Raw genomic sequence first — 26,244 nt, forward strand, 5'->3', positions numbered from 1 at the left:
TTTTTTTTTTTTTTTTTTTTTTTTTTTTTGTTTAGACTGAATAACAATAAAAGATTCCTGCCCAGGACCCTGGCTGTGAGAGTACATTATGGAAAATGCATTGACATTCCAGCAACGTTAATCATTTTAACAGGAAGTCAGACAGACACCAGGGACTCTCCTTGTTGGAGCTCCTGTGTTGGGAAAGCACTCCAAGTGTTCTCCAAAGACCCTTTTGAACAGTAGTCCTTTGCATCACAGCTACAAGATATAAGCTATTTCAGATTAGCTGCAAACCCAGAATCTTTCACAGAAAATTCCCTCATTCCCAAATTGTTGTCAGAGGAGACAAACTCAGTGCCATATCAACCAATGGACGGTGGGCAGCTCCTGTGCCAGGACAACCCTAGAGCATGTAGAACTTTTTGCATGTGAGAGACAGCATCTACTTCATCCAGATGTTTAGAGAGCCTGGCCTTCTGCTCCCACCTCCAGCCTGCACACAGACCACCTCAGCACCGCACCCAGCTCCTGGTGGCACCATGGGGAATGGAGGGCACTTGGCATCTCCAGCAGTCACCCAGCTCCTGACATCCCTGAGGTGTCCACAAATACATTCATGGTGTGTTTCACTGGAGCAGCAGTCATATGGTGTCAGCCCAACAGCTGTAGTGTCCACCTAAAAACCATTTCTCTGTCTTGTGAGTACCCTGTGGCTCTTAAATACAGGATGACAGAATTTATTTTGGAAAAGACTTTTAAAATCATCAAGTCCAACTGTTAAGCCAGCACTGCCAAGTCCACCATTAAACCATGTCCCTTAGTGCCACATCTACATATCTTTTAAATACCTCCAGGATGGTGACTCCAGCACTTCTCTAAGCTGCCTGTTCCAACACTCAAAAACTCTTTCAGTGAAAAAGTTTTTCTTAATACCCAATCTAAACCTCCCTGGTGCAACTTGAGGCCATTTGTTCTTATCTGCACCAGCGCAGCCAGGGAAATAAACATAAGAGAATGGCCCATGAGAAGCAGTCTCACTACAGCAATCCATACAGCAACATGCAAAATACATCCCAGCTCTGCCAGAATGGCATTCAGACTGTTTGAGCATTTGGAGATAAGCCTACATTTCCAGTGAAGTGTAAACACAGGGTGAACAGAGTATTTGTGTCCCTTATGACCTCAGACAGTACCAACAGTTCATAGCTTTTAGAAACCTTAGGAGGGGAATGAAGTGGAAATAACTTGGGTCCTGGGAATAACTGTGCTTTGAGTGCTCTCTCCTCTCTGCTGGCTGTACAACAGCCTCGGGAGCTATGCACTGGGCAAAGGTGATGTTGGATGCCAGAAGGCAGACTCACAGAGCTGCTGAGAGACAGAGGGCAGTTTCACACGCTGGTGAAAGACCATCACAGCCATGAGCTGGCTAGCAGCTTCAGAGTACGGTGCTCAGAGACATTCCTGCAGCCTAAGTGAAGGGACAGGAGAGCTCCAACTGCCTCCCTTTACCTAGGCAGATTTGGCAGTCTTGGTGATGCTCCTGTCAGCTCAGCTGCTGCCAGTATAAATGTCAGTCCTGGAAGCAAAAGGCCTTGTTCCCCTTCCTCAGACCAGAGGGAGGTGGTAGAGCAGCCAGAGCCTGGGGCAAAAAAAGAGCTAGGTGATGGATGGATGGTGGTGAAGGTGGAGCTCCTACTGCTCCCTGACAAGGAGTGGGCTTGGGAGAGGTTGCATTTTTTTAGGAACTGAAGATACCTATATGTTTGCAAAATTTTATTTACAAACACCAAACTGTTTCACTGAGAATGTCATACTGAGCTTTCCCTTTAGAAGTGTGGAAATGTTTGTTTTTATCTGGGGAACACTGAAAAATAAATGTGCCTCTAGTTTCAAGATGGGCAGGTTTTTTTTCAAAACAACAGCCTATAGGAGGCTTAGCTTCAAACTGCTATGTGACTTCTCTTTCTCATGTTTTTTTGGTTTTTTTTGTTTGGTTTTTTTTCCAAAATAAAAAAAAATCCCAGTGTCTCATTATGACTCCAAAGGGAAACATGGGCATTGATATGTTTCATGGCAGCCATAGCCAATTCCTCATCCCTGCTAGTATTACTTTTCCTTTTACATTGATTCAGATACTGGAAAATGATATTTGGAAGAGATAGCAAAAGGCGAAGGCTCATGCAATCCAATTATAACCCTGCTGAAATAACATCCAGGAACTCTGCAAGGACTAACCTGATCAAGTCTTGTAATGGCAAGAGGGAAAAAAATAACAGCAAGAGGAAAATTAAAATAATAACCAGCTTGTACCTTTTCTAGGATGACAGACTGTGTCCCAGCAAAGTTATAGAGCAGCATGTCCTGAATATTCACAGTGTATATATGAAAGTCAGGGAGATGGGATCACGCTGCAGAATTGAGCAATCCAAACCCTGTGTGTCAAATTTTCTTACAGCAGGATGAGAATGCTCCAAGACTTTAAGCAGTACTACAACCACTGAAAAAATGCAGAGCTTGGATTTGTTAACCCTGCCCTCCATATGGTATAATGGCTGCTGAGATTCCCTCAGCCCACTGGTAGGCAGGCAAGGACCACCAAATTAACTTACCAGTCACCAGAGGACTGGTAATGGGCACATTTTTCATTTAGCACCTTCCTGGCCCAAAATACAGGAAGTCCTGGGACTTGTAAATACAGGAAAAGTCTTTGCCGCAGTTGCTCAGCTGCCTCTTTTCCAGCCAGGTCCATGGCACTTTTTTGTGTCCTATTTTCTTCTGTCATGTTTTATTTTAAGGTATTGGTTTTTAATGAGTGGAAAGGATGTCTTTTTCCCCATTAGATGAGTAAAATTTGGCGTGTGCATACCTGCTTAAAATAGTCCACAGGTAGAAAAAATACCTCACAAAATCATACTTTCTTCCATAATTCAAAAAAATCCACTGTACTGGGTAATGCTGTGGCAGTGGCGGTTTTGCTCAACTACCTTCACCACTCCTCCCCCAAAGTTACAGTGCTTTCCTTGGTCCTTGTTTCACTAATTTTCAGGTCTATTTTGGGATTCCTTATGTTACTAGGTCTGTACTAACCAGCACCCCTTAGCCTCTGAGATGAAGAACCATAAAAATAAGTCTGCTTTGGGAGAACCTTGAGGAAAAGGCTAGGAAGTCTGCCACATACTCATGAGAGGCACAGCTGGAAAGGAACAGTTTTCCAGTTTGCTTTTGGCAGACACCATGCTCCTAGATGTAAGTGCTCAAATGGTTATCTTTTCATCTTAAACCTCTGAACACTTAGATAACCTTCAAAACAATCATTGGTGTTCTTTAGGGGATGCCTGTGGAGCTGTGATGCAGGAAACAGGTGTTGAGCCTAGTTAAAGTCCCACATACAAAGGAGACACTCTGAAAGGTTCTGACTCTTACAGGCAAGCCCAGTTGTTTTGCTCTGCCAGCTGCTGCACAAGGGCTCTCTGTTGCTCCTCACATTGCTGAGGCATGGACACAATCCATGGAGTGAGGTCCAGCCCAAGCCACACAAAAAGTCATTTAAAACTTCATGAAATGTGATGGACTTCAAAATGGGGGGATCTAACGGCTTTGCTAGCTTCATATTCTCAGGAGACTGGCAGAAGCTTTTATCAAAGAAGAAACAGAGCAGAAGACAACACCCTTCAAAAGACAACAAACTTTGAAATATAGTGACGTATAAATAATAAAAATCAAGAAAATGTGATAACAGCCAGAAAAAGACTCCTGGCACAGAATAAAGTAGCTACAGTAGCTTCCCTACAATGTCTTCATTGCAGGAAGCCAGCCTTTCAGACATCTATCAATATGCTCCCCTTGTGGGATTATACAATTTTCATTTTACTCCTGCCTGGATGTTTAGCCAAGAAGATGAAGTTTTGGGGTTTAATCTTAACTCATTTCATATCTATCCATGCAGAGAAGTGTAAGCAATCAGAGGCTACAATGAGTTATCTTCAGACAGTTTCCACATAGCCAAATCAAGCACCCTCTGGTTCTGCAGAAATCAGAGCACATTACCTCACCAATGGCCACCAGCTTTATCTTTGTGTTTCTTGAAGAGCAGGACAGATTCCATGGCCTGTAATAAACCATCTGAGCCATGGCAAAAAAAGCCACAATACAAAACTGTATTATTGTACAACTTGAAAAGTAGACCATGAAAATGACTGTCCAGGACAGAGACTACCAGTCTCCTATGCTGCTGACAGCTTCTAAATAACCTGATTACTCAGCCCTTTGAGAACAAAATTAAAAGATAGATTCAAAGGGGGTTGGAGGGATGTTAGTCTAGGTAGTTCTGCTAGTGAGCAACAAAGGCCCCATTCTTCATCATTTGGCTGAACTGAGCCTCATCTTTTAAGTGCTGAGAAACCTCTGAGAAACCTTTTAAAAGGTCTCTGGCAGCTGGTCCCAAGTGGCGTCCTTTCCAGAGGAAAGACAGTTGTCAATGCCAGAGAGCAGGTCTTGCTGAACCACTCTTCCAGACCAGTCCCACAAATCACTGCCTTTTCAGCCAAGTCCTTCATCACTTTGGGCTATTGTGCTGGTTTGGGCTGGGGTTGAGTTAACTTTGCTCAAAGTGCCTGATACAGGGCTGTGTTTTGGATTTGCTTTCTGCACAGAACTGTAAATAAATCAAATACCTCGACTCTGTGTGTGGATTGGCCTCTTGCACACCAGGTGAAATAAAGTGTAAGAAACTATTTTGGAACAACAGCAGCCTACATTTGCTGGTCAAGAAACGCCATCTTTGGATAAATGTCACACACATGGGTTGTCAGTGGATGTGCTGCGCTCCCTAGGAGGACAGGAGGGATCATTTTGGACAGTGCTGACATCTGTTTGTGCACGTTATACACCACATTAGCCCACTGCACTCACCATTGCTTCAACTCAGCTGAGAGGTCCTGTGTAGTACAGAGCTGAGTTTCCACCCTGACTTTTCCAGGCAGGAATAATGACCCCTAGAGAAATGGGAAGTTATCTGGTGATGTTGTGATTGGAACTCCCCACATGGTGCTCCATTTAACTTGTTCCCACAGCACTCCATTTGTTTGCTTCCTCGCCCTTTGTTGTATGTCCAGAAATGATCTGAGCACAAAAGCACAAAAACACTCTCTCTATATGGTTGTAACAATAAAGCCAGTGCCAATCACCATTTCAAAGCTGCCCTCTCCAGGCAGTGCACTTCACAAAGACAGACCTTCCTGCTAGATAACCTCAGGTCCATTTCACAGGTTCACTAGTGCTCATATGCTGAGCAGACCTAGGAGGGTCCAAGAAACAGGTCCAATTCCACCCAGGAGATGCAGCATCCCATGTACACATATTTCTATGGAATTCACTTAACACAGTCATGCTGAACCTTAGTCCACATCCACAGCTCAGAGGTTTTGACAATGGTCAACAAAATCTGACAAAGAGACAAACATCTTGGAGGTACAAAGTCCCTAGAAGTTTTGTGGGAGTTTGTGTGACACTCCATTCCCTCTCAAGGCCACCAAGAGGAGTCACAAACCCAGCTGCTGAGTCTGATGCCAGCAGCTATCCAAACATGATCTACCCAGATTAATTTTGCCTAAATGACAATCCAACAGGCTCGGCGGGGCACCACGGAAGAGAGATGGGGAATTATAGGGAGGTCACAGGGACACAGAAGAAAGCCAAGGTGCTGTGATGGGCAGAGCCCAGAAGATACATGGAGGAGCTAGTGGTACCATGACAGAGATCAGGGAGATACACTGGGAGCTGGAAATGCAGCACTGGGATTGATGGGCTCTAATGGGAGCATCACAGGACATGAGTAGGAGATTGGGATTGCTGTAGTGAGGAGATCATAAATCCCTGGGGGAAAAGGATTATTGGTTGTGCTTCTTGTGAAACAACTTCTATCAATGTTGCATCATGTACTTTAAGGTGTGATTGGGCACCAACAAGGAACCCAGCACCCATTTGCACTCTTGGGTGACAAAGCACACAACCCTGGCACAGCCAAAAGAGTAGATGCAAAGTCCATATGGGAACGCTAAACAAGTTAAACCCAGTGTCCACACTCTGCCGCAGAAATACAAAATATATGTGGGCACCTCACCTGGACTGTGGCGCTGCCCATCTGCTCTGCTCTGAATGGGATGAACCCCACCACACACATGATGGAGTCAAGATACCTTAGGGGGGCTGAGGAGGCAGGGACACGTCAGCTGCTATTCCCTGGCAGCCAGGGCAGCCCAGGTGCAGTAAGTGCAGGCAGCCACGGGGACCTCGCAGCAGATGCGAAGGAGAGAGGACGGCGGCCACTGGGAGGGCTCTGCTGCTGCTCAGCAGGAAGGGCTCGGTGAGAGGGACTGAGCAGGGTGGGGAGCACAAAGAGCTCTAACAGAGCTTTAACAGCCAGCCCAGGCACAGACCCAGCCTGTCTGCCTGGTGATATCTGGGGCAGCAGGGCCTCAATCACACTGCCCATACTGTCACTATTCCATGTCTCACCCACTGCACTTCCAGAACAGGGGGATGTGGCCCTGCTTCCCCACATGTTGCTGCTGCTTCGTGGTCATTCAGGCAGCCATACTCGCCCTTGTATGGGCACCTGAAGGTTTATTCAGCCTCAACAGAGCCGGTGCTCTGCCGTGGCAGGCTGGGCTCATCTGAGTCCCTGCCCACAAACACCACACAGCCGCCTCACCTGCCCTTGGAGGCAGGGTACAAGGCATAGTACCTCACCCAGACACTGCAGACAAAACCCGTATGTTTTGATTCTGCCACTTTGGTTGAACATCAGATACTCTCCTCCAGACTCCTTGTCCTCAGTGCCATGCCTCAGAGGCACTCCAGTGCCTCATCATTTCTGCTTTCTCAGGGGAACTCCACCCCTGTTTTCATCAGCACACCTGAGCAGGGTAGTGGCACTGATCTCCTGTGCTTGCACCAAGCAGCATCTCTCTGAGCACAGCACTAAGCATTTGGGGAGATGGGTATCAGATCCTGCTCAAGGGTTCACCAGGACCATGATCCTCACTATGGTTTCTCATTGTTTCGTCATTCACAGGAGCTTAAAGTGGCATAAAAATCCACCAGCTCCTGGAGGAGGCACTTGGCACTCACGGCATGGTGGGGCCACCACCCAGTGCACTCAGGGTTTACATACCCGTGCCCCAAGAGATTCACACCGATAGAAAAGCCAACCCCAGCAGGGAAAATGAACAGATGGATAACCACCTGCTGAAGAGGAAAATGCTGAGACAAATGGATGCTATGGCAATTCATATAATTTCTTTGATCTCAGCAGTATTTTTGTACTGCATATAGAAAGCAAAGAGGAGAACAATAAAGATTTATGCTAAGCCAGTGACTCTCAGATTCACTTTCCTGCTCTGTAATGGGAACAGAGGATTGAACCCCAGCCTGCATTAATGAAAAAACAAACAAAAGCATGATGAAAGTTGCATTGTCAGCCATTTATTTATTTGCTTTTGCCTTTTAAGACCCTATCGATGCATTGCATAGGAGTCTGTTGGAAGCACCTCCAGTAAAAGTCTTTAGTCAATTTGTCTAAACTCTTATCATGATAAACAGCAGGAATAAGCAGCATTTCATCCACTTGGCCTCATTACCATCTCCTCACTTGCTCCCATGTCAAATTCTGGAAAAATTCAGAGTTCAGGAGATTCAGGCCCTGTTAATCTATGGCTAAAATAAATTTCAGAAGAAAGGCCCTTGGGAGGGTGATCCACTTGCAGCCCACCAAAGACTATTTCAGTGAGCACAGATAGAGCCCTTTCTTGTTTTTTTGTCACTCCATGTACATCCTGCAACGTAAAATGATATGGGGAGCCCTGCAAAGTGCAACCAGATCCGCTGCTTGTAGCATCCTAAGGAAAGCTGAAGGCTGAAGGTATGATGGAGATTGAAACCTACCGCTTTCCACACTGCTGTAGACAATCTGTGCCATTCCTCTTTCTGAGACAGAGATCACCTGGGCTGTATGTGACCTCCAAAATTTATAGTATGGCTGAAAAGAAAATTTGGGCTGCCACTAGCTTTCCCAAAAACTAAATTGCACTGTATCCTTCCTCCAATACATCCTTGGCCACTTCAGTCTCTTGTGTTACGTAGGGGAAGGCATGTTTTATCCAGACACCCTGAGAGGCTTGGAACAGGGTTCAGGACACACGCTGATGTTGCTAAGGCCCACCTTTGTGGGGATGGAGGATTTCACAGTGCGCAACCATGCAGCTCCCCCAAAGCCATCCTCCCTTCCCCAGCCTCTCCAGGCCAGGTGTTAACGTGGGAATGCAGGCCGAAATCCAAGCTTTCTGTTAAATTCTGCTTTTGAGGTAAAGTTACAGAATGACTGCTGAGGATCAGCAATGTTTTCCAGCTCAGAAACTACTTCCTCCTCACTGCACAGCAGTACCACCAGTCCTGAGTGAGCACCATACAGAGTTTCCCGTGCAGAGTAACAACTTTATTTCCAGTGCCCGCTGCCCACCCCCAGCACTGACTGCAGGGACTGGGGCACAACTTGCACAGCCAAACCAGCAGCACTGGGAAAAGGGTGCTGCTTCTGACCCTTGTTATGTGTCAGGGATGCCAAGGCAGGGTGGAAGTGACACTACATTTTCCTTTTCTGGAACTGTAGGTCACCTACTCCATGACTTAGCTCCGGCAGCGCAGGTCTAAGGAGAGGACAAAGCCGGTTTGTTTTGCCATGGGCCCCTGCCAGGCTCGCCCTGCCCATGGCTGTTGCAATGCCAGCTCTCCCTGGCCCAGAGGAAGCAATTCCGTGCCTCCTTCGCCAGCCTCAACCATACTCCTGCACCACCAAAAGCAGCTGCATGGCTGCTGCTGCAGGGCCCAGGGACATGGGCTGTCCAGAGCCTCCTGGCCCCTGGGGGGCTGCCCACCCTTGGAAGTGCCCTGCCCACATGGGAGCTGCAGGATGGGAGTGTGTTGAAGGTTTCTGCCACAGCAGAAGGGATTCAAACACTCAGGAATCATCCTACTGCAAGGCTAAGGCTGAACCAGAGTAATGCCACACCCCTGCAGAGACAGGGATTTTGAGATTACTTCATATTCCCCCTTCTTGCAAAACCAGTGTTTTCATCCAATGCTAAGGGTTCCATAGAGAAAAATAATTAGGTCAAAACTTTGCAAACATTTGGATGCTGCCTGACTTCTTACCTGGAGCATCTCCTCACATAATTGCATTTCCAAGCAATACTGGGAGACTTCCCAACATACAGGCAGCAGGAAGCACATGTAAGGCTGCCTGGTATCTATCACATGTTTAGTATCTCCAATGACATGATTATGAATTAAGTGAATCACACTAACATTCTGACTATTGCACACCTGTTCCCTAGCACCATCTGCAGGCAAACTCTGTTCTTTGCCCTGTTTAGTGGAAATGGTGCCTACAGATTCAGGATAAGGAACAGCTCTAGCTCCTCTGGATCAAACACTCAGCAGAGATCCAGGTGTTTGCTGCTCTAAATACACGTTGTAGTAGAGACAAACTGTGCAAGTTTGCTTATTTGCTGCAGGCTGAAAGCTGTTTAGGAACACGTGTTTAAACTCAATAAGCTACTTCTAGTCAAAAGGAAGAACAGCTGTTCTGATAAAGACAGCAAAAAAATAAAAACTCACTACAAGGTGGTTTTAAGAAACTGAGGAAGACGAGGTGAAGGAAAACAAAACTTTAGGATGGGGCATCACTTACACTGCAAGCTTTTGCCCCTTCTCCCCCATGAGGTGATAATGAATTAAGTTAATGCTTGTGTATTTTCTTCATTGACCTGGTAAAACTCCCCATAGTGAGAGAAAACCTTAGTTTTCTAAGTTCTTAGTTTCTAAGGGCCTTGCTTAGTGGCCCTCAGAACAGCTGAGTGCCATGTAAAACCCACCTCATTCAATTGCTGGTTTATAGTCAACAAAGTTTTGATCAGTATTTCACAGGCTGACATCCACACAGGTGCTGTGGGGGAGCACCAGATTCAGCTTTAGGACACTGGACAACATAGATGAATCCACAGTGACCACCTCCAAGATATCACAAAACTGAGCTTGTCTCCCTTTCACATCCTGTGTCTCCTGATACTAAGAAGTCAGAAGAGTGAGTCTAAGTCTTGAACTAAGACCAAACTCAGGCTTTTTTCTTTGAACGCAATTCAAAAAATAAAGTATTTTAAAAGTACAAGAAAATTCATCCTGAACTAGCCAAGATCTTAGCAACTACTACTTTATATACGGGAAAAGGAGAGGAGTAGAAGGGGTATAATTCTTTCCTTCCTACAGTTTTTTGAAAAGATGTTGTTTCTGCCTCTCTCAGAGTCCAGTCAGTACAGAGAATGTGCATCCAGCTGGGTTCTCTCAATGGCTCAGAAAGGGATGTGTAGTCTGCCAGTTGTAACAGGAGCTTTCTTATCATGACTGGGTCCACAGTTTGTGAGTTTCAGTCATCAGAAACAAGGAGTGAAGGGGACATCAAGCACTGTACAGGAGCAGGTGGCAAGCAGTCCAGGAAACTAAACTGACAATTTTATGGTGCTATTCTTTACAAATTATTTGTTCAGAGACATGAGAGGTGCAAAGGAACAATGTGTCTTTATCACATTCAAGAGATTATTATGGTGCACACCAAAGCTTTTTGAGAAATTCCCTATTTTCATCCTATCCAGCTATATAACACTCCTTGCTTCTTGAACTTCCAACTGCAAAACGCCACCTTAACACAAGATGTATGTTGGTTTTATTAATTACACCACAAGTAATACTTTCTGCAACATGATATATTTCAGTTTCTGAATCTATATCCGAATAAAGTGCTGAAGTTTAGGGAATACTTTTAGTGCATTCTGTGTAGTCACTTCTATAACTTCTTCAACTGGAATTCCTTTAATTTTGGCAATGTATTCAGCAGCAATGTAAATATTTTTGGGTTCATTTCTCACCTGAAAAACAAACAAAGCCAACCAAATTACAGACGCCTGGAGATCACAAGTGTTTCAGATTCAGTACTTTCTGACAGAACTTCAGTCACATTGTGGCATGTGTGGATGTATCCATTCCTCTTGGATTAAGTTCCCATGGTAACTTCTTTCCTCTCTTGTAACCACGCTTAAGACAACTTCATTGTCCTGTGCCAGTAGCTGACCTCCTCAAGGTGTAGGTTTGGATACAAATACACAGAAGTCCCTCCCTCCCATCATTTACCTGTTTTTCAGGCCCCAGAGCAGGAGAATCAGTTTCCAAGCACATATTTTCCAGTGGCAGCTGTTTCACAAGCTTCTGCTTCTTGAAGAAAGTAAGACAGCCATTAAATGCTTTATGCACTTAAAACTGGGAGAAAAAGCCCACAGGGAGGATATATGAAGGGAGGATATTCCCTACATTTAAAGGCAACATCAAAAGACTTTGGTGCCACTGTTTACACTTTATCAATGATTTCTGAATGGAAGCAAGAACACGGGGAGCTGTTCAAGAAGTCTCTTCAAATTAGAGTTCTCCTGTTGTCTAAATATCCAAAGTACTATTATCTCAAAACTGAATTCATTGTTATTTATTAAATCATGCAGGTATATTGCAGTTATATAGTTGCCAGTGCAATTCTAACTTGCTGTTTTCTGTACATATAAGATTTGTGTATGTTTTCCTCCTCTCTGCTTTACCTCTCAACCCCAGTTTGCTTTCCTTCTTAAGTACCTAACCTCATCTCCATTTATATCCACCCCTCATGCTGCCTCCAATTAAATCAAACTTTTTCCTCTCTTACACTTCCTAAGCTTATCACAAAAGCAGTCCTATTACAAAAACTACTCCTTCTCTACATGTCATGTCCCTACTGTAAAACAATACAGTCACAGAACCTTCTGAAGAAGAGTTCACTGGAAACCACAATAAAATGAGAAAAAACCCCTAGTTTCTCAGGAATAGCTGAGCTGTTTTAGCCAGAATTCCCCCTCTGAAGTCCAGCTAAGGCAAAAGCCCCAGGCAGAAATTCGGCCAAAGTAAAAATGGAGAAGGAGCAGATCCTAGCCGGAACCAGGACAAAACGTTACCTGTCCACTCCTTATAATGGAAGGAGGAACGGAGAAGTAGTATCCAGCTCTCACCCCTTCCATGGCTACAGATGGCTTCCCATCAAAGGCATGGAGCAACACTTTGGTAGCACCTTGGAGAAACAAAGCAAACCACATCATCAGCAGGGTTACAGCAGGGCTGCCATGTCAGCTTCCAATGGGACCTTGGTCACATACAGAATTAACACAGAAACTCTGCACTACTGCTCCTGAGTTAAACACACACAAACTGATGTGAGGACATGGCAGAACTGGAGAAATCCTGTTGGCAAAAGCTATGACAGAAGAAGTGCATTAAAAGCATACCTTGTTCCTTCAAGAGATTAATGGTTGGTCTTCCAGCTGAGCGGGAATGAACATTTCTGCACAGCAAGGAAAGGCCAAGCATTAGGAAATTTAGCCAAATGTCTTTTTTTTTTTTTGCAAATACAAACAAACTAACAGTGTCTTGGGATGAAAATAATTAATCTGTATTACAACTTTTATCAAGAAAAAAACCCAGGGATGTATATATTAATCCTTTCAGCTACAGTGAAGATATAAGAACAACATAGCATGGACAGGGCACATAAGATGTCTGTACAGAAGTGCCAACATAAGGAAAATTCTAAAATTAAATCTCAAACTGGAGACTGACAGGACACTTAGGCCAGTTTAATCCATCTAAGAAAAGTTCTGTGGGCACTTAATAACCATAAATCCTGGGAAGTATTTCGACATGTTACTGAGGCCTGGCAAATTCTCCTTCTGGTATGAACAAAACCTACAGTGGCAAATCCAGTCTTCTTGCCAGCTCAATCTGCTTGATCAAAACCTGTCTTTGTCCTTCCTTCTGTTCATCGGTGCTGGCAAACCTGGGAGTGAAATCCAATCCAACCTACAGTACAAGAAGAGAAGGGAAAAGTTTTACAGACCTAACACTTAACAAAACCACAATTATACATACAAAGGCATAACATGCTTCAAAACTGCAAAGCATTTCAAAATATGTATACTAGGAGACTGCAATTAAAATGAGCTCAGCTGCAGCTTAACTCAAAAAAAGGAATGCATTCTCAACCATAAGCTTTTCAACTATGAAAGTATTTGTAGGCAGACAGATACTAACAAGACTATTTAACATTTTAGTCTGTAACTGGTTTTCTGGGGGTTTATATTCTATTGACTATTATGTCAGATTAAGTCTCAAATATGGATGTCCAGTATGAGTAAAATTTCTGACCTGAACCTATAGCTTTAGTCCAATCTCTAGCAAAAATTACCCAATAATTTTATACTTTTTTGATCTAAACATATTCAGGCAAAATTTAAAGTTTGTCAAAACAGTCCCATTCACAGTTAGATGAAGAGAACTTCTTCATATACAGTACAACATGGCAAATTTAGCTACAAAGCTCTGCCAAAACATGCTTTTTCTGTAGTCAGTGCAGAACCAGACATAAGTCCCTTAGGTACTGACACACAAATAGAGGCAGACTCCATCCTAAAGCCTCAATTAATTTATAAACCAATGTAAGACAGGAGACAACAGATGGATACAGATAGATGAAGGATTAAAAAAAAGAACCCTACAAGTCACTGTGGTGTATTGAAATCACAGCTTAGCCTAACTTTGTCAGAGAAGAAGGCAGGAAGGATCTGCCTTTGGGTACAGCATGAGAGAGCATAAGTATGTAATCTTCCAACAACTCCAGCAGCATAAATTCCATCTATTTTCTAATACCGATAACGAAGGAAAAGAAGGAATCAAGCAAATCTATAAAGGAAAGCACATTAAGAGAACTACCAATCAGATTTAGTGCTTGTTCAGGCTGATAGCAATTCTTATCACATACAGAAAAACAAGCATGGACTCAGTTTTTGTAATTCCAGTGACAGCTGCTGCTGGAGAGATTTAAACATGTTATAGAATTCCACTCACTTCTCCAATCCCCACCAATTTGTCTTTGTAAAGTTCTATAAGAGGCAGCGCAGCATCCAGATCCTGCAAGAATAAAAGATGCAACTCTCATTGCCCTTACAAGAGGAAAGGGTTATGAACCAAGCATCATGATTAAATTGGCGTTTCCTTCACTGTTCTGAAATTCTATACTTTAGAACTTGCCATTACCGTGAGCTCAGTGCAGTCAGATTTTAGAAGTCTGAAGGATTTATCTTCTTTACTTAATAACCATTTTGTTATGTATTACATTCTATATCTATTTCTCTCTCTATATATATACATATATACATATACATATATATATATATATATATATAAACTTATTCCAAATACTCCTAAGCTAACTTTTCACAGTAGCAGCAAAGGTAATTAAAACAAGGCCCATAAATAGCTTGGTAACATTAAATAGATGCAGACAGCTCCCTGAGATTTTTAGGATAAGGCCACAAACAGTTGCCTTGCAGTTCCCATGTTAACAAAGGAACATCTGTACATGTTGTTTGCCGTAAGCAAAGCACGCTTGGGATTTTAAAAACCATTTCACTGCAGTAATATAGCCAGATGACTCCAGAGAACAACTCTGCTTTAAGGACTAACAGGGACAAATGGATATGCTGAGAGAGCCTGGGATTTGGTCCACTGGGTCTCCTGCATTACAGAGCGCAGAAAAACCACTGGGCAGACCTGAAGGTAAATCAGGCAGACTGGAGCATCCTGTCGTCTAATCTGAAAAGTCCCAGCAGTATCGTAGAGGCCGCGTTTTACCTTCAAAGTAACACTGCGCTGCTCCTCTGGAAAAATCTCTTGAACGGGGTGAACTCCCAGGCATGGCAAGACAAACCCTGGGAATCTAGGCACGGAATAGATAGCGAGTGTGAAAGACCACAGAGAACCTAAGTTTAACGCCAAGGACCCACAGAGAGCGCAGGTTTGAAGACAAGAAGGGCCGGCCTGACTGAGGAGGGCAGCGCATTCCCCGTCAATCCCCAAGGCGCAGACCCACGCCCGGGATACGGGTGGGCGCCGGGATCCCCGCCGGCCTCGCACCTCTCAGACAGCTCCACGACGCTCCGGAACTCGCCCGCCTGCTCCGACACCACCACCAGCGCCGACACGGCCGCCTGCGGCACACAGAGACCCCCGGCCCACTGAGACCGGCGGGGCGGCGGGGCCGCGGGCAGGGGGTCCCCTCAGGCCGCCCCGCCTCACCTGCTCCGCCGCCCGCACCACGGCCGCCACGTCCTGCAAGAGACACGCACCGTCTCAGCGCCGGGGCCGCGCCCGGGACTCCCCCCCGCCCGCCGCGCCTCACCGGCTGGAAACAGGGCGCGGCCAGGTGGCAGTGACAGTCCACCGGCCCCGCCATGCCTCGCCCGGCGGGAAGGCACCGGTCGGCCGCGGGTTCCGCTTCCGGGCCGGCATTTTCCCCGCGTCCCGGGCGGGAAATGGCGGCGCCGCCGGGGCCGGGGCCGGGGCCGGAGTCGGAGTCGGAGTCGGAGTCGGGGCCGAAGCCGGGGCCGGGGCCGGAGCCGGAGCCGGGGTCGGGGTCGGGGCCGGAGCCGGAGCCGGGGCCGGCGGGCGCGGCGCGGCGGGACCCGCGGGTGCGCTGCTGCTCGCGGCGCGGGCTGGGCGCGGTGCTGGAGCTTTGCGCGCCCTTCGTGCGGGCCCTGGCGCAAGGACAGCCCGGCGAGGCCGCCGCCGAGGCAGACGCACTCTGGGTGAGCGGGGAGCGGGAATGTCCTGTGCCGGCACAGGGCTCGGCGGGCCCCGCTGGCAGCGCTCGGCCCCCGGGGTGAGGGGGCGGCTTGCCCCGGGGTGACTCTCGGGCAGAGCGGTGAGGTGGGACGGGCTCTTCCTGGGGGATGCATGGATGGATGGATGGATGGATGGATGGATGGAGGGATTTATGGATGGAGGGATTTATGGATGGAGGGATTTATGGATGGACCGATGGATTCTCAGTCTGTTCGTGCCTAGCAGAACTTTGAAACAGCGGTGCGGGAGAACGTCACCATTAACGGGCAGCCCTGGGAGGAGGCCTCGGATGACTCCGGGCTGCAGAGCGGTAGGTGTCGGTTTCCATTTGCTTCCTGCTGGCTGGGTTTGTTTTGTTTTGGTTTGGTTTGGTCCAGAGGTAAGAGGGGTTCTATTGAAAAGGGAGGTTCTGACTTAATATAAGGAAGTAAAAACTCATCCTTAGGATAACAGAGCATTGGAAAAGGCTGCCCAGAGCTTGTCTCCAGCACTGAAGGCTTTCAAAAACCACCTGGACAAAAGTGTTCTGAGCAACCTGTTTTGAAATGGGCATTGACCCTGCTGTGAGCAGCAGGCTCTCGAGGGCCCTTCCAGCCTGAGTGTTGGAGGCAGTGACCAAGATCTATCAAAGGACACTAGGAGACTGTCTGTTGCAGCTATTTAATATACAGATTAAGTGTTGAAAATTATTGCTATATAAATATATGTAATATAAACAATGTATTTAAAATTACTGTCTTGAATAATAGTAGTGGAGATTCTTGGTAGTCTGGTGTCCAAAGAAAACTTCAGTGTGGTTCATTCACTCACCTGTGTTGGCTTTAGGTGCTCTTTGCCTGCAGTTTAATGCTTTTTGCAGTTACACAGAGCTGAAAATACAGATACATTGAGCTAACTACGGAGCTGTTGAACCAGAAACATTGAACTGTTTTTTGGTTGGGATGTTCTGAGCAAATGTGGGCGCTGAGCAGTGTGATCTGGTTGAAGATGTACCTGCTCATTGCAGGGAGTTTGGACTAGATCAGTTTTAAAGGCCCTTCCAACCCAGACTATTACCTGATTCTGTGAAGCGTCTGCAGTTGTTGTTCTAGAATGATAAAACTCCAGCTAGTTTGACTACAAGGTCAAAAATGCACTGATCTCACAATGCAAAATGTAAAACTGAGACACTGTCATCTGCCCACAGCTGGCATAAAGCAGGTATAAGGAGTATATTATGCTTTTTAATTTGATATAGGTTTACTTATGTACCTATCTCTGATCCAGTTTGAGTCACCAAGAAATCTGGCAGTTTGTGCCTTCCATGTTTATATTGACCAGTGGCTTAAATCTTTTCTGTCTGTATTTAAATGGTTTCATGGTGATCTTAAAACAAACAACCAAAACAAACTTACAGACTCCTAAAACATTGACTTGAGTTTTGCAATCACTTGATTCTGCACGGAGTGACCCAGAGAGGGTGCTCAAAATCCATTCTTTACCACTAGATTCAAAACTAGATGGCTTGCAAGTTACACGCAACACATTAGTGGGAACAGTGAATTTTAATGTTAAACTGCTTATTTGTGCACTGTGTGATAGAAAATCATACAGTTCACAAATAAGCAGTTTAACATTAAAATTCACTGTTAGAAATTTTCTATCACTGTGTGATAGAAAATCACACAGTTAGTCTTCCAATTACTGTTTGTACAGTTGGAGTTTGTTTAATGCTTGCCCTGGATGGTTCTCTGTCTTTCCCCACCTGAGATCATTTACTTCAAAATAACTGGCCAATATCTAGTTATGCTCCAGTTTCTATACTCTCTTAGCAAGGAGATTCAAGACATCTCCTTTATCTCTATTTTGATAATCGTGCATGATTTTTTTTTTAATTTGAGATCTAAAGCTTCTTTTTCTTGATAAGTTTGTCTCAAAAAAAGGTCTGAAAATTCCACAGTAACTATGTGTGTTTGTCACTTTCAGATTCAAATATTAAAATTCTGGAGGATCAATTTGATGAATTAATAGTAGAGACGGCAATTAGGCGTAAACAGTGGCCTAAAAAGATCCTGGTGCATGCTATCCAAGCCATGAAAGCAGAGCAAGAGGTGTTGGTGAGTAACCTAAGACTTCCAGAAAACTTTTGCATTAAGAAATCAATCATCCAGTGTTGACCTTTAAGCTCCTTCCCATGGTTGCTTTTGATTCTTTATCATAAAATGAAATTGCTTTTCTTCATTAACTGGTTTTGCAGTAACTAAGGGTTAAACTTAGTAAGTTTACTAAGGGTTGCTACAAAGCATTGTGACTGTGTCTGAATTGGGTCTGTGGCACAAAGAAATTGGAGCAGATTGCTTCAGCTTGGTGACTCAAGGTTTACAAACCAGTAGGCACCTCTTTATCTTCTGAGTTCCTGAAGTCCTTGCCCAAGGGCTGGTTGAGGTACTAAACGTTGCACTACATACAGACAGATGGTATCATGTGCAGTGTATGATTTAGAAAAATCAGTGGCTTCCTAAGCACTTTTTTGGAGCTTGTAACTACATGTAGTAATTACTTTCAGGAAAGCATGGGGAAAAAAAGGCAGTGTGGATTAATGAACCAGCACAGTAAATTCTGTGGAATTTTTGACACACAGTGTAAAGTAATTACTGGCATTCAACAACCCAGTTGTGTCCTCAGCTGCTAGATTGCTTCCCTGAAGTTATGTTAGGCCTCTCTTTTGCTTACCTCCTGATTAATTCGGATTCCTTTGGCAAAAAACAAGAGGATGAGGCAGAGTCAAACACTGGCACAAGCTGTCCAGTGAAACTGTGCAGTCTTCATCCTTGGAGAGATTCATGGAGATACTCAAAAGTTGACTGGATGAGGTTCTGAGCAACCTGCCCTAGTTTGCCCAGTTTTCAGGAGGGTGTTTAGAGGTCCTTTCCAACTTCAGTTATTCTATTCTAAAGCAGACGGGGATTTTTTTAGAAAGTTGTGTAGGAGCCTGCATTACATTTCTGAGGACTAAAATTGACAAATGTTAACTCTCTGGGTTAGCCAGGCAGAGATGATTTACTAAGGAAAAGTGCGCGGGTACACTTTTGTCTTATACCTGAGATATTTTCTGGCATATATTGCCTTTTGTGATCTCTCTGTTCTGTCAGTATATTAAGTATGTAAAACAAACAAACAGAATCAACTTAAATGAAATATGCTATTGCACAACACCAAGATTTAACAAGACTTTTAATCTTTCTGCTACCTGAGTGCCACAGTAGATTAGTTATTTGGAATGCCTCTCGTGCTACTTTTTTTCTCTTGCTGATCTCTTCAAAGTTCACACCACCATAACTAGATGATTATTTTAATTGAAATTGTCCGCAAAAGTTTAGTTTATCCCTGTAAAATTATGTAGAAATATATGTAAGAAATATGGAAACTTAGTTTATCTCTGTAAATGGTCCTTTTTTTTTCATCTCTCAGCTATTTCTGTAAAGGTACCAGTGGTTTCTTTGGTTTTGGTTGAGGATTTCTTGTGTTCTTTCATGACCATAGCTAATTGTGTGATGCTTTCAGAGGCATAAAGAGCAGCCAGGAAGATGTGATTTATCTGGACAGAACCACTCATTTATTGTGGTGATTTCCTTGTAATTGCCACAGCAAGAGATCATCTTGTGGGTTTTCAGTCAATATGTTCTGTAGAATTTGAGGCTAATGCAAGCCATGTTTGCTCTCCTGCTTGGAGCTGTTACTGCAAACTTGCTAAGAAGTTGTGTGAACTGTGAAAAAAATTCTCTGGCAAAACTGCAGCAAGGAATAATTAGCTTTCCCCTACTTGGTTTTGCTTGAAGAAGGTTGAGGGACAGCTCCTGAAGTGGAGAACACTGACTTGCAGATGATCTAACTTCTGTTCCCTTGGCCTTGTTTTGTTTCCTTCTTCCGTGTTAGCTGCTTCTAATTCCACCTTTAATGTAACTAAGTATGGGTTGTATTCAGTTATTACTAGTTTACTTCATGTCTCAAGTGATGTAAGGTCACAAGACTCGCAGTTTGTGAGGCAGAGTGTTCTTAGTTCTACATAAGTAATTGCAGGGCTAGAGTGTAGTTCTTTAAGTACTTTTCTTTTTCTTAGCTTTTTGTCTTAATGTACGTACCCTTTGTTGGAGTTTGTGGCTCTGTGAAAACATGCTGGTTCTGTGAATGGCTCCTGAGAAACTAGAGCAGCTCTTTTTCCTCAGCTGTGCAGCAGGTGGCAATGCTTCTTCCAAAATGCCTGGATGTCAGTTCTCATGCTTTAATAATTAGAATTCAGCAAACTAAAGCAGATTCTGGAGATGTGTTTGCAGTGAGTGTAACTGTGTTAACCAGAATGCTGTCTTCAGTAACTAAGTATCTATAATCTGTACCTCTAATACATTCTTGATCTAAATAATTCCACCACAGTCTCCATTGTTCTGACTGCTATATGTATATTAGATACCTATTAAACCAAGGGGGTATTTCACTTTTTTTTTTTTTTTTTGAATATGCAGAAGCTCTACCAGCCTGTGGTAAAACCAGCAGACATAAGACCTCAGCCTTCTCAAGGTAAAGATTTTGTGGGGAAAGCAGCTGTACTGAGGAAACACTGCCTCATTTACTGGCTAACTGTAAATGTTTAAAAAGTATTCTTTCTTTAAGCTTGTTTAAAATTGGCTGTTTATAAATTAACTAAAAAACTAGAAGTTTGTCATAAGTGAATGTATTGCTGCCTGAGTTTTACTGTGTCCATTTCTCTTGTTCTGAGTGGTGCCTGCAGTTAGGCACTGTACTTGAAGGCAAAAAGCTGGCAAAGGCCTCTGTGTGTGTGTGTTGGGGAGAAATTGTCACACAGCTACACCCAGAAGGCTTCCTTTCTTCTTTCCTTCACCACTGGTGGAAGCCAGGTGGGGAGCTGAATGGATCACTGACATTAAACTTAGTCTATTGTTGTGTTCCTTTTGCACGAGTACTAGAAATGCTTCAACCTCTCTTGCTAATCAGTCAGTTCCTTTAGGGAATTGAAAGCTGTGGTGTAGGACTCAGTGGTGGCAGTGTTGACTCTCCTAACTTGCCAAATAGGACACAGATTTCATCCTGCCTGTGTGACTTGTGAGGGTTGATGAAGGAACAGAGCTGCAAACAATGCTGTAAGTTTGCTGCATGCTTTGGAAAGATGCCTTGTACAGACTCCTTGGAACAAGGTGGTGGATTTTGAAGTGGATGGCTGGGATGTCCTCCTTTGAGGCTGGCCTTAATAAATGAGAAGTTTTGTGTTGCCTGTTGTTAAGTATTGAAAAATTACAGAATTCAGCAGTGCATTTCTAATTTGAAAAGTGAGAACCCTCACTATGAATTACTGCGCATGATGTAACAAGCAGTGGTGCTCAGAGTTTGAGGAGCTGAGCTGAATCTTCCAGTTCTCACCCTGCTGATCTGACTTCATTCTAAACATAATTTCCTCTTTGTAGATGGGAGACATGGCTTCCAGCAGTGCCAGCCTGTGCAGCAAAGCAGCCTGTAGGAGCAGTACAGTGGTCACTTTATATCTGAGTTCCTTTTGGTTTCTAGTGTCCGAATCCAGGCTTTTCTGATGTCAGTCAACTACTTGCAAGTTAGTAGCAGCTTACGCTATGATATTGTGGTTTTGGGTTTGGTAGCAGCAAAGTTATAGCAAAGATACTGTGGAGTTTATGGAGAATTTTGGTATTATGTAGTCTTTGGGAAGTTTATGTATCCCAGTTTAGCAAGTACAGTGGCTAGAAACCAAAAATGTTTAGATTACTCAATACCTTTCATTTCCTTGTTTCATTTCCCTATGTTTTGGAAAGCCTTGAACACTGAGGAATATAATGCCATCTATGTCAAGCCAAACTCTTGCAGGCAAATTTCATTTAACTGTGTGTCAGTCTTTCTGTGCAATAATCCAAATTATTATTTCTTCTTTTACTTCATCCTTACCATTTCATAAGGTCACCAGTCTCATCATCCCAATATTTTATTGTAAGAATGCTTCATTGTAGATCTATCCTTCTTTTAGAGAATGCCCTTCCATAGGGCTCTGAGAGGAGTTTAGAGAGGTTGCTTCTGGACACTGCTTATTCTTCCAAACTGAATGATGGTGCATTTTAGTGTCCATGTTCATGTAGGGATCATGTGCTCCTAAACCAGCTCTGACCAGCACACTGGACACATGGACTGTTCAACAAGCACCATCCCTTGGTGGTTACCACGTTTCAGCGGGGAATCACTGTAACCCTGAGCTACAGTGCTGACTTCAAAATACCTTCAGCAGCATTAAGATGACTTCAAAACAGAATGCTGACAGGGTTCAGGGGTGTGTGTATCACCTGACACTGTGTCCTACTGCAGGCACTGGTGAAACCCTACAGAAAACTAATAGTAGTGGAGGTGAGGCTCCTTACTTCCCAGAAGCATACTAGTCTGCTCATTTTAAGTTTTGTGGATGGAGAACATGCAAAACAGTTTCATAATAGGCTAGAGTTTAACATTTGAATACAGAATTAAAGTATTGGTGATCTTATCATATTGGTATTACAGTTGAATATATGCTGTAGTCCCCCTGGTGTTCAGCACCTGCTACCTCCTTCAGTGTTCCTGAAAGCTGGGGGTTTTTTTCTTTCCTTACTAGCACAGCAGAATTAATGCAGTTCATCTTATTTATGCTTTTTCTTTTTTTAAGTTCTTTTTAGTGTTAATGCTTGGTAAGTTAAGCTAGAAGAAAAAAAAATAGCCTTTATTGTAAAAGCCAACTTGTCGAAGACATAGGATGATTTATTTGCCCTCCTTAAAATGGGTTTTCTAAATCTCATGTTCTCTACAGTTCTGTGTGGGTTTTATCAAATGAAATATAAGCTTAAAAGTTTTGAAAACAAATCTTTCTGTTTAATTATTTCTTTACAACTGTTCTCTTATTTAAAATACTGGCTTTGTGTTTTCTAGGTAAGAACTTTGGGGCTTTCTGTAGTTGAGACTGCTAGCCTCTACTGCAATTTGAGTGATAAAGAATAATACTAGTAAGATAAACCATGCCAGCTGTCATCCTCAGTGTCACAGTGAAGTGGATGTGCTGCAGGTTTAGGTTTTATAGAGGGACTTTACTGCTTTTCTGTCAGTTTTCTGATAGTGAATAATGGGGGAAAGAGTTATGTTTCAGAAGTTGATTTGGGCTGTTTGTCTATAGATGCTTACATCGCAGATCTGAAGCAGGCGACAGAAGCAGCATCCAAACAGATCAGCGAAGCAATGCAGGTGAGACCTCTGTGTGCTCCAAGAGAAATATGTTTTTATCTTCTTGATCGGGTAATATGTCACAAAACAGGAGTTCTAACTCATCTTCCTAATAGTTTGGTAGAATTAAAGCCTGTGTGAGTACTTCGGAAGCAGGTAAAGCATTGTGTTTGTAAAGCATTCCCCCTCATGAGATAGTAAGGGCGATTACACAGGGAATACTTCTACTGAGATTTTGGAACATGCAGCATCTGAAAAACAGAACATCTTTTGAAGACTTGTATGACTTCATCTGGAGTTTGACATTTTGTTACCTCAGTACCTGCTTAGGCATCAGCTGTGGTGTTCCTGTGATACTGCCTGAGCTTAGAGATGTCATGAGGGAACACTTCAACTTGGCACACTCTTTGCGTGGTTTCTGAGTGCAGACACCTCACTATTGGGGTGGTAGCTCTGCGTTCACAACCCTCACCTGCCATCCTGAGCATCATCTCTGCAGACAATGAAACTTTTGTGCCTGTCAGAATCTCATTTAGCATATTGCATGCCTTATAACCATTGCTTTTCCCATGTAACCTGAGATACTTGGGTTTGTTTTTGCAGTCTATTCCAGCACTCACAGAAAAAGCAGAAGGTTTTTCGCAAGCATTGACTTTGCAACCAACCTTGGAACTCTGCAAGCTGCGACAAGAAGTCTTTTCTGGTTGCAAGGCGAAGGAGGAAAACAATGTCCAAAATTTAGTACCACCAGGAGAAGTCACACCAACAGGAACTGTTTCCAGTAAAAATCCTTATGTTTTGCTGAAAAGAAGAAAAGCTGCAGCTTCCTCCGAGAGAAGGCGCTACCCACTGCGGCGGAGGAAGATCACTCTCAGTGCATGAATTTCTTGTTTTGTGTTTTCACATTGGAATCTCAGTTGTACTTTTGTTCCATGTGTTCCATCTTTTTTCTTAGAACTCATCTCACCACAGTGCTATACATGGGAGCTTCTTTAATTAGTCTTTGGCCTCTTAAATATTTCTACTTTTGCTGTCATGCTGATGATATATGAAAGCCTACACATACCAGTAGCATCCAATATCCAGCAAGTGTATTTGCCATTTAACTCATTTTTTGCTCTTATATTGCAGTTTTTAGCTTGAGTCCTTGTGCTTCTCAGAGTTTGTGTGCATGCTTTATGTATGTGAGCAGTCTTTTAGGAAACCACTAACTGCTCATTTACATTCAGTATGTCTCTAAAGAGATTGGAGAATGTCTAGTTCTCCTAATGCATCTTCATTAATTACTGAGGTATGTGGATTTTATGTTAATGAATGAATTAATTAACACTGCAGCATATTGAAATCACCAAATTTGATGTGATGTTGGAGTTTTAAGGAAGTCCATGCATACATGTGACGTTAGTCCTTGCCATTCTACCTTTCCTAAATGTAGGTAATCTAGGCTTATTTATAGTCGTGTTTGTTGAAACTTGGATTTTTAATAATTGTATGTATTTACTTGTAGTGTGCTCTTCTGAACAGGAATTCAACCATCAACATCTTAGGGTCTGATATATCATTTCATGTAATCTAATTATGCAGCCTGATCAATATTTCTACCCAAGAAAGGATCTTGACTTGGGTTATGTTTGCATTTGTGTTGTTTGACTAAACTTTAAAGATCAGTAGAGGCTACCAGTAAATGCTATTCACTTGAGCTAGCTTACTTTTGTTTTCTTTACTCATTAGTACCTAGAAGATCACAAATTAGTACTAAATTGAGCACTGTGCCTTAACGATTTATAACCTTTCCTAGGTTACGGTTGCATGTGCCTGCAGTAAATACTTCTGTCTAATATGTAACATATTTGTTACACAGTAAGTGGAGGAGGGTTTTAGAAGCTTTATTAATTTCATGTTTGGTGCTAAGAAAACAGGTCCAACCTAATGTCCAAGAGACTGAGAAATCTCAAGAAAACAGATTTTAGCATCCTTTATTTTGTAAAATTGAGCATCTGTACTGAAACTTTGTATATGTAATCATATGTAAATATTTTTCCTGACCTTGTATATACAAATGTGTGTTTTTATATGAAGTAAATTAAATCAATTAAGGAAGATCAAAGCTCCAGATAATATTGTCAGTTCTAATTCTGGAATAGATGGTGGCTGAGCAGTGAGCGTACTTCAGAGGACATCTGTGTTAAATTCTGGCTTGAGTAACTGAAGTAGTTCCATTTACTGCCTTTGAACTCACAAGTGTTATTAATCTCGGGGCTGCAAAGCTTCTCATGTGAGAGGACAGGATGTGAGAGGGACTGGAGCTGCAGGGCTGTGGAACGTGTGGCTCAGACGGCTTCTCACACAGCCACTTGCTATTTTGAGTGCCCGTGCTGTGCGCGGCATTGAAAATCCCTGCTGCGGCTTTCTTCATACAGATCCTGGGTGTTGCTAGGCTAAGGTGAGCACTGCTAGATTTTGCATGGCAACTGTTACAGTATTGGCCATTTCCTCTGCTAATAGTAGGAAGATTGTCTGCTCTTCTCTGCAAATGACAGGCAAGTACAGAAAATAGCTAGGAATAGGTATCTCTTTGAAGAAATTCTGTCAGAAATAGCTGGGATAGGACAAATGCCCTAAAGAAAGAAAAAGGGAAAGCACTGTGGTTTTAAGACTTAATAAATTCATAGGTTCACGCTACAGTGGATGTTTCTGCTTAGAGACTAAGGGCCTGCACAGGATTTCAAGTAAGTGGGAATGGATGCCCTGAGTTAGAGCAGTTGGTCTTTTGTTCCATAGCCCGTGCTGCAACTGCAACTGGGTGGAAGAAGAGAAATGCACATGGAAATATTGGCCAAGTGGACTGTGTAAAGAAAAAGATAAAGCAATCAGGATTCTAAGTGCAGCGTATAAAGTAGGAATTTAAAAATCTGATGGCTATTTTGGCAGCACTGGAAAGAGAACCTCCCTTTAAAAATGCAAGTTCTATGATGAGCTAAACTCAACATGAATGTTCAGTAGTTTTTCCAGTGGTTATTAAAAAATTCTACAGCCAGTGATGCCTGCAACTAGCTGTTCTTCCCATTGGCAGAAATATATAAAACGCTTCATTTTTCCCCACTCCAGTAGCCTTTTGTCCTTCAGTTAACTTTTCATAGGAATTGGCAGTGTTGTGCAAGACATGTCTAATCAGGCTTCTACTGAAATGGCACAACAGCCAAGCTTCTTATTTTTAACTTG

The 26,244-nt window shown here is 43.4% G+C and overlaps 2 protein-coding genes across 5 annotated transcripts; one reads left to right on the forward strand and one right to left on the reverse strand.

The window, feature by feature from the left end:
• Window positions 1-10,595: 10,595 nt before the first annotated feature.
• Window positions 10,596-15,430, reverse strand: TATDN3 (TatD DNase domain containing 3). Of its 3 annotated transcripts, none has more exons than XM_053938725.1 (10): window positions 15,344-15,430; window positions 15,241-15,273; window positions 15,079-15,152; window positions 14,797-14,881; window positions 14,011-14,073; window positions 12,857-12,966; window positions 12,396-12,451; window positions 12,069-12,181; window positions 11,224-11,298; window positions 10,596-10,961 (listed from the first exon to the last, which is right to left on the reverse strand). In XM_053938725.1, the coding sequence occupies exons 1-10, from the start codon at window positions 15,395-15,397 to the stop codon at window positions 10,818-10,820; spliced, it is 807 nt and encodes a 268-aa protein (XP_053794700.1). In that variant the 5' UTR covers window positions 15,398-15,430; the 3' UTR covers window positions 10,596-10,817. The 3 variants fall into 3 exon arrangements, with proteins under 3 accessions (XP_053794700.1, XP_053794699.1, XP_053794698.1); XM_053938724.1 differs by having other exon boundaries at window positions 11,224-11,301; window positions 15,344-15,425; XM_053938723.1 differs by having other exon boundaries at window positions 11,224-11,304; window positions 15,344-15,425.
• On the forward strand, window positions 15,395-25,129 carry NSL1 (NSL1 component of MIS12 kinetochore complex). 2 transcript variants are annotated; one of them, XM_053938721.1, is made up of 6 exons: window positions 15,395-15,749; window positions 16,009-16,096; window positions 17,752-17,882; window positions 20,286-20,340; window positions 22,976-23,043; window positions 23,626-25,129. In XM_053938721.1, exons 1-6 carry the CDS (start codon window positions 15,396-15,398, stop codon window positions 23,902-23,904), a joined length of 975 nt encoding a protein of 324 aa, XP_053794696.1. In that variant the 5' UTR covers window position 15,395; the 3' UTR covers window positions 23,905-25,129. The 2 variants fall into 2 exon arrangements, with proteins under 2 accessions (XP_053794696.1, XP_053794697.1); XM_053938722.1 differs by having other exon boundaries at window positions 16,012-16,096.
• The last annotated feature ends 1,115 nt before the right edge of the window (window positions 25,130-26,244 follow it).

The sequence above is a fragment of the Vidua chalybeata genome, chromosome 3, assembly GCF_026979565.1.
Source record: "Vidua chalybeata isolate OUT-0048 chromosome 3, bVidCha1 merged haplotype, whole genome shotgun sequence".
NCBI lineage: Eukaryota > Metazoa > Chordata > Aves > Passeriformes > Viduidae > Vidua > Vidua chalybeata.

Bases quoted from the DNA above. Each gene is read 5' to 3' on its own strand.
- NSL1 (XM_053938721.1), top strand. From the start codon at position 15,396: ATGCCTCGCCCGGCGGGAAGGCACCGGTCGGCCGCGGGTTCCGCTTCC. The intron at 16,097-17,751 runs GTAGGTGTCGGT...TGTCACTTTCAG, and splicing joins TGACTCCGGGCTGCAGAGCG to ATTCAAATATTAAAATTCTG. The intron at 20,341-22,975 runs GTAAAGATTTTG...GTTTGTCTATAG, and splicing joins AAGACCTCAGCCTTCTCAAG to ATGCTTACATCGCAGATCTG.
- TATDN3 (XM_053938723.1), bottom strand. From the start codon at position 15,397: ATGGCGGGGCCGGTGGACTGTCACTGCCACCTGGCCGCGCCCTGTTTC. The intron at 11,305-12,068 runs GTAACGTTTTGT...ACTTTCTTCAAG, and splicing joins CCATTATAAGGAGTGGACAG to AAGCAGAAGCTTGTGAAACA. The intron at 10,962-11,223 runs GTAAATGATGGG...TTTGTTTTTCAG, and splicing joins CTCTGGGGCCTGAAAAACAG to GTGAGAAATGAACCCAAAAA.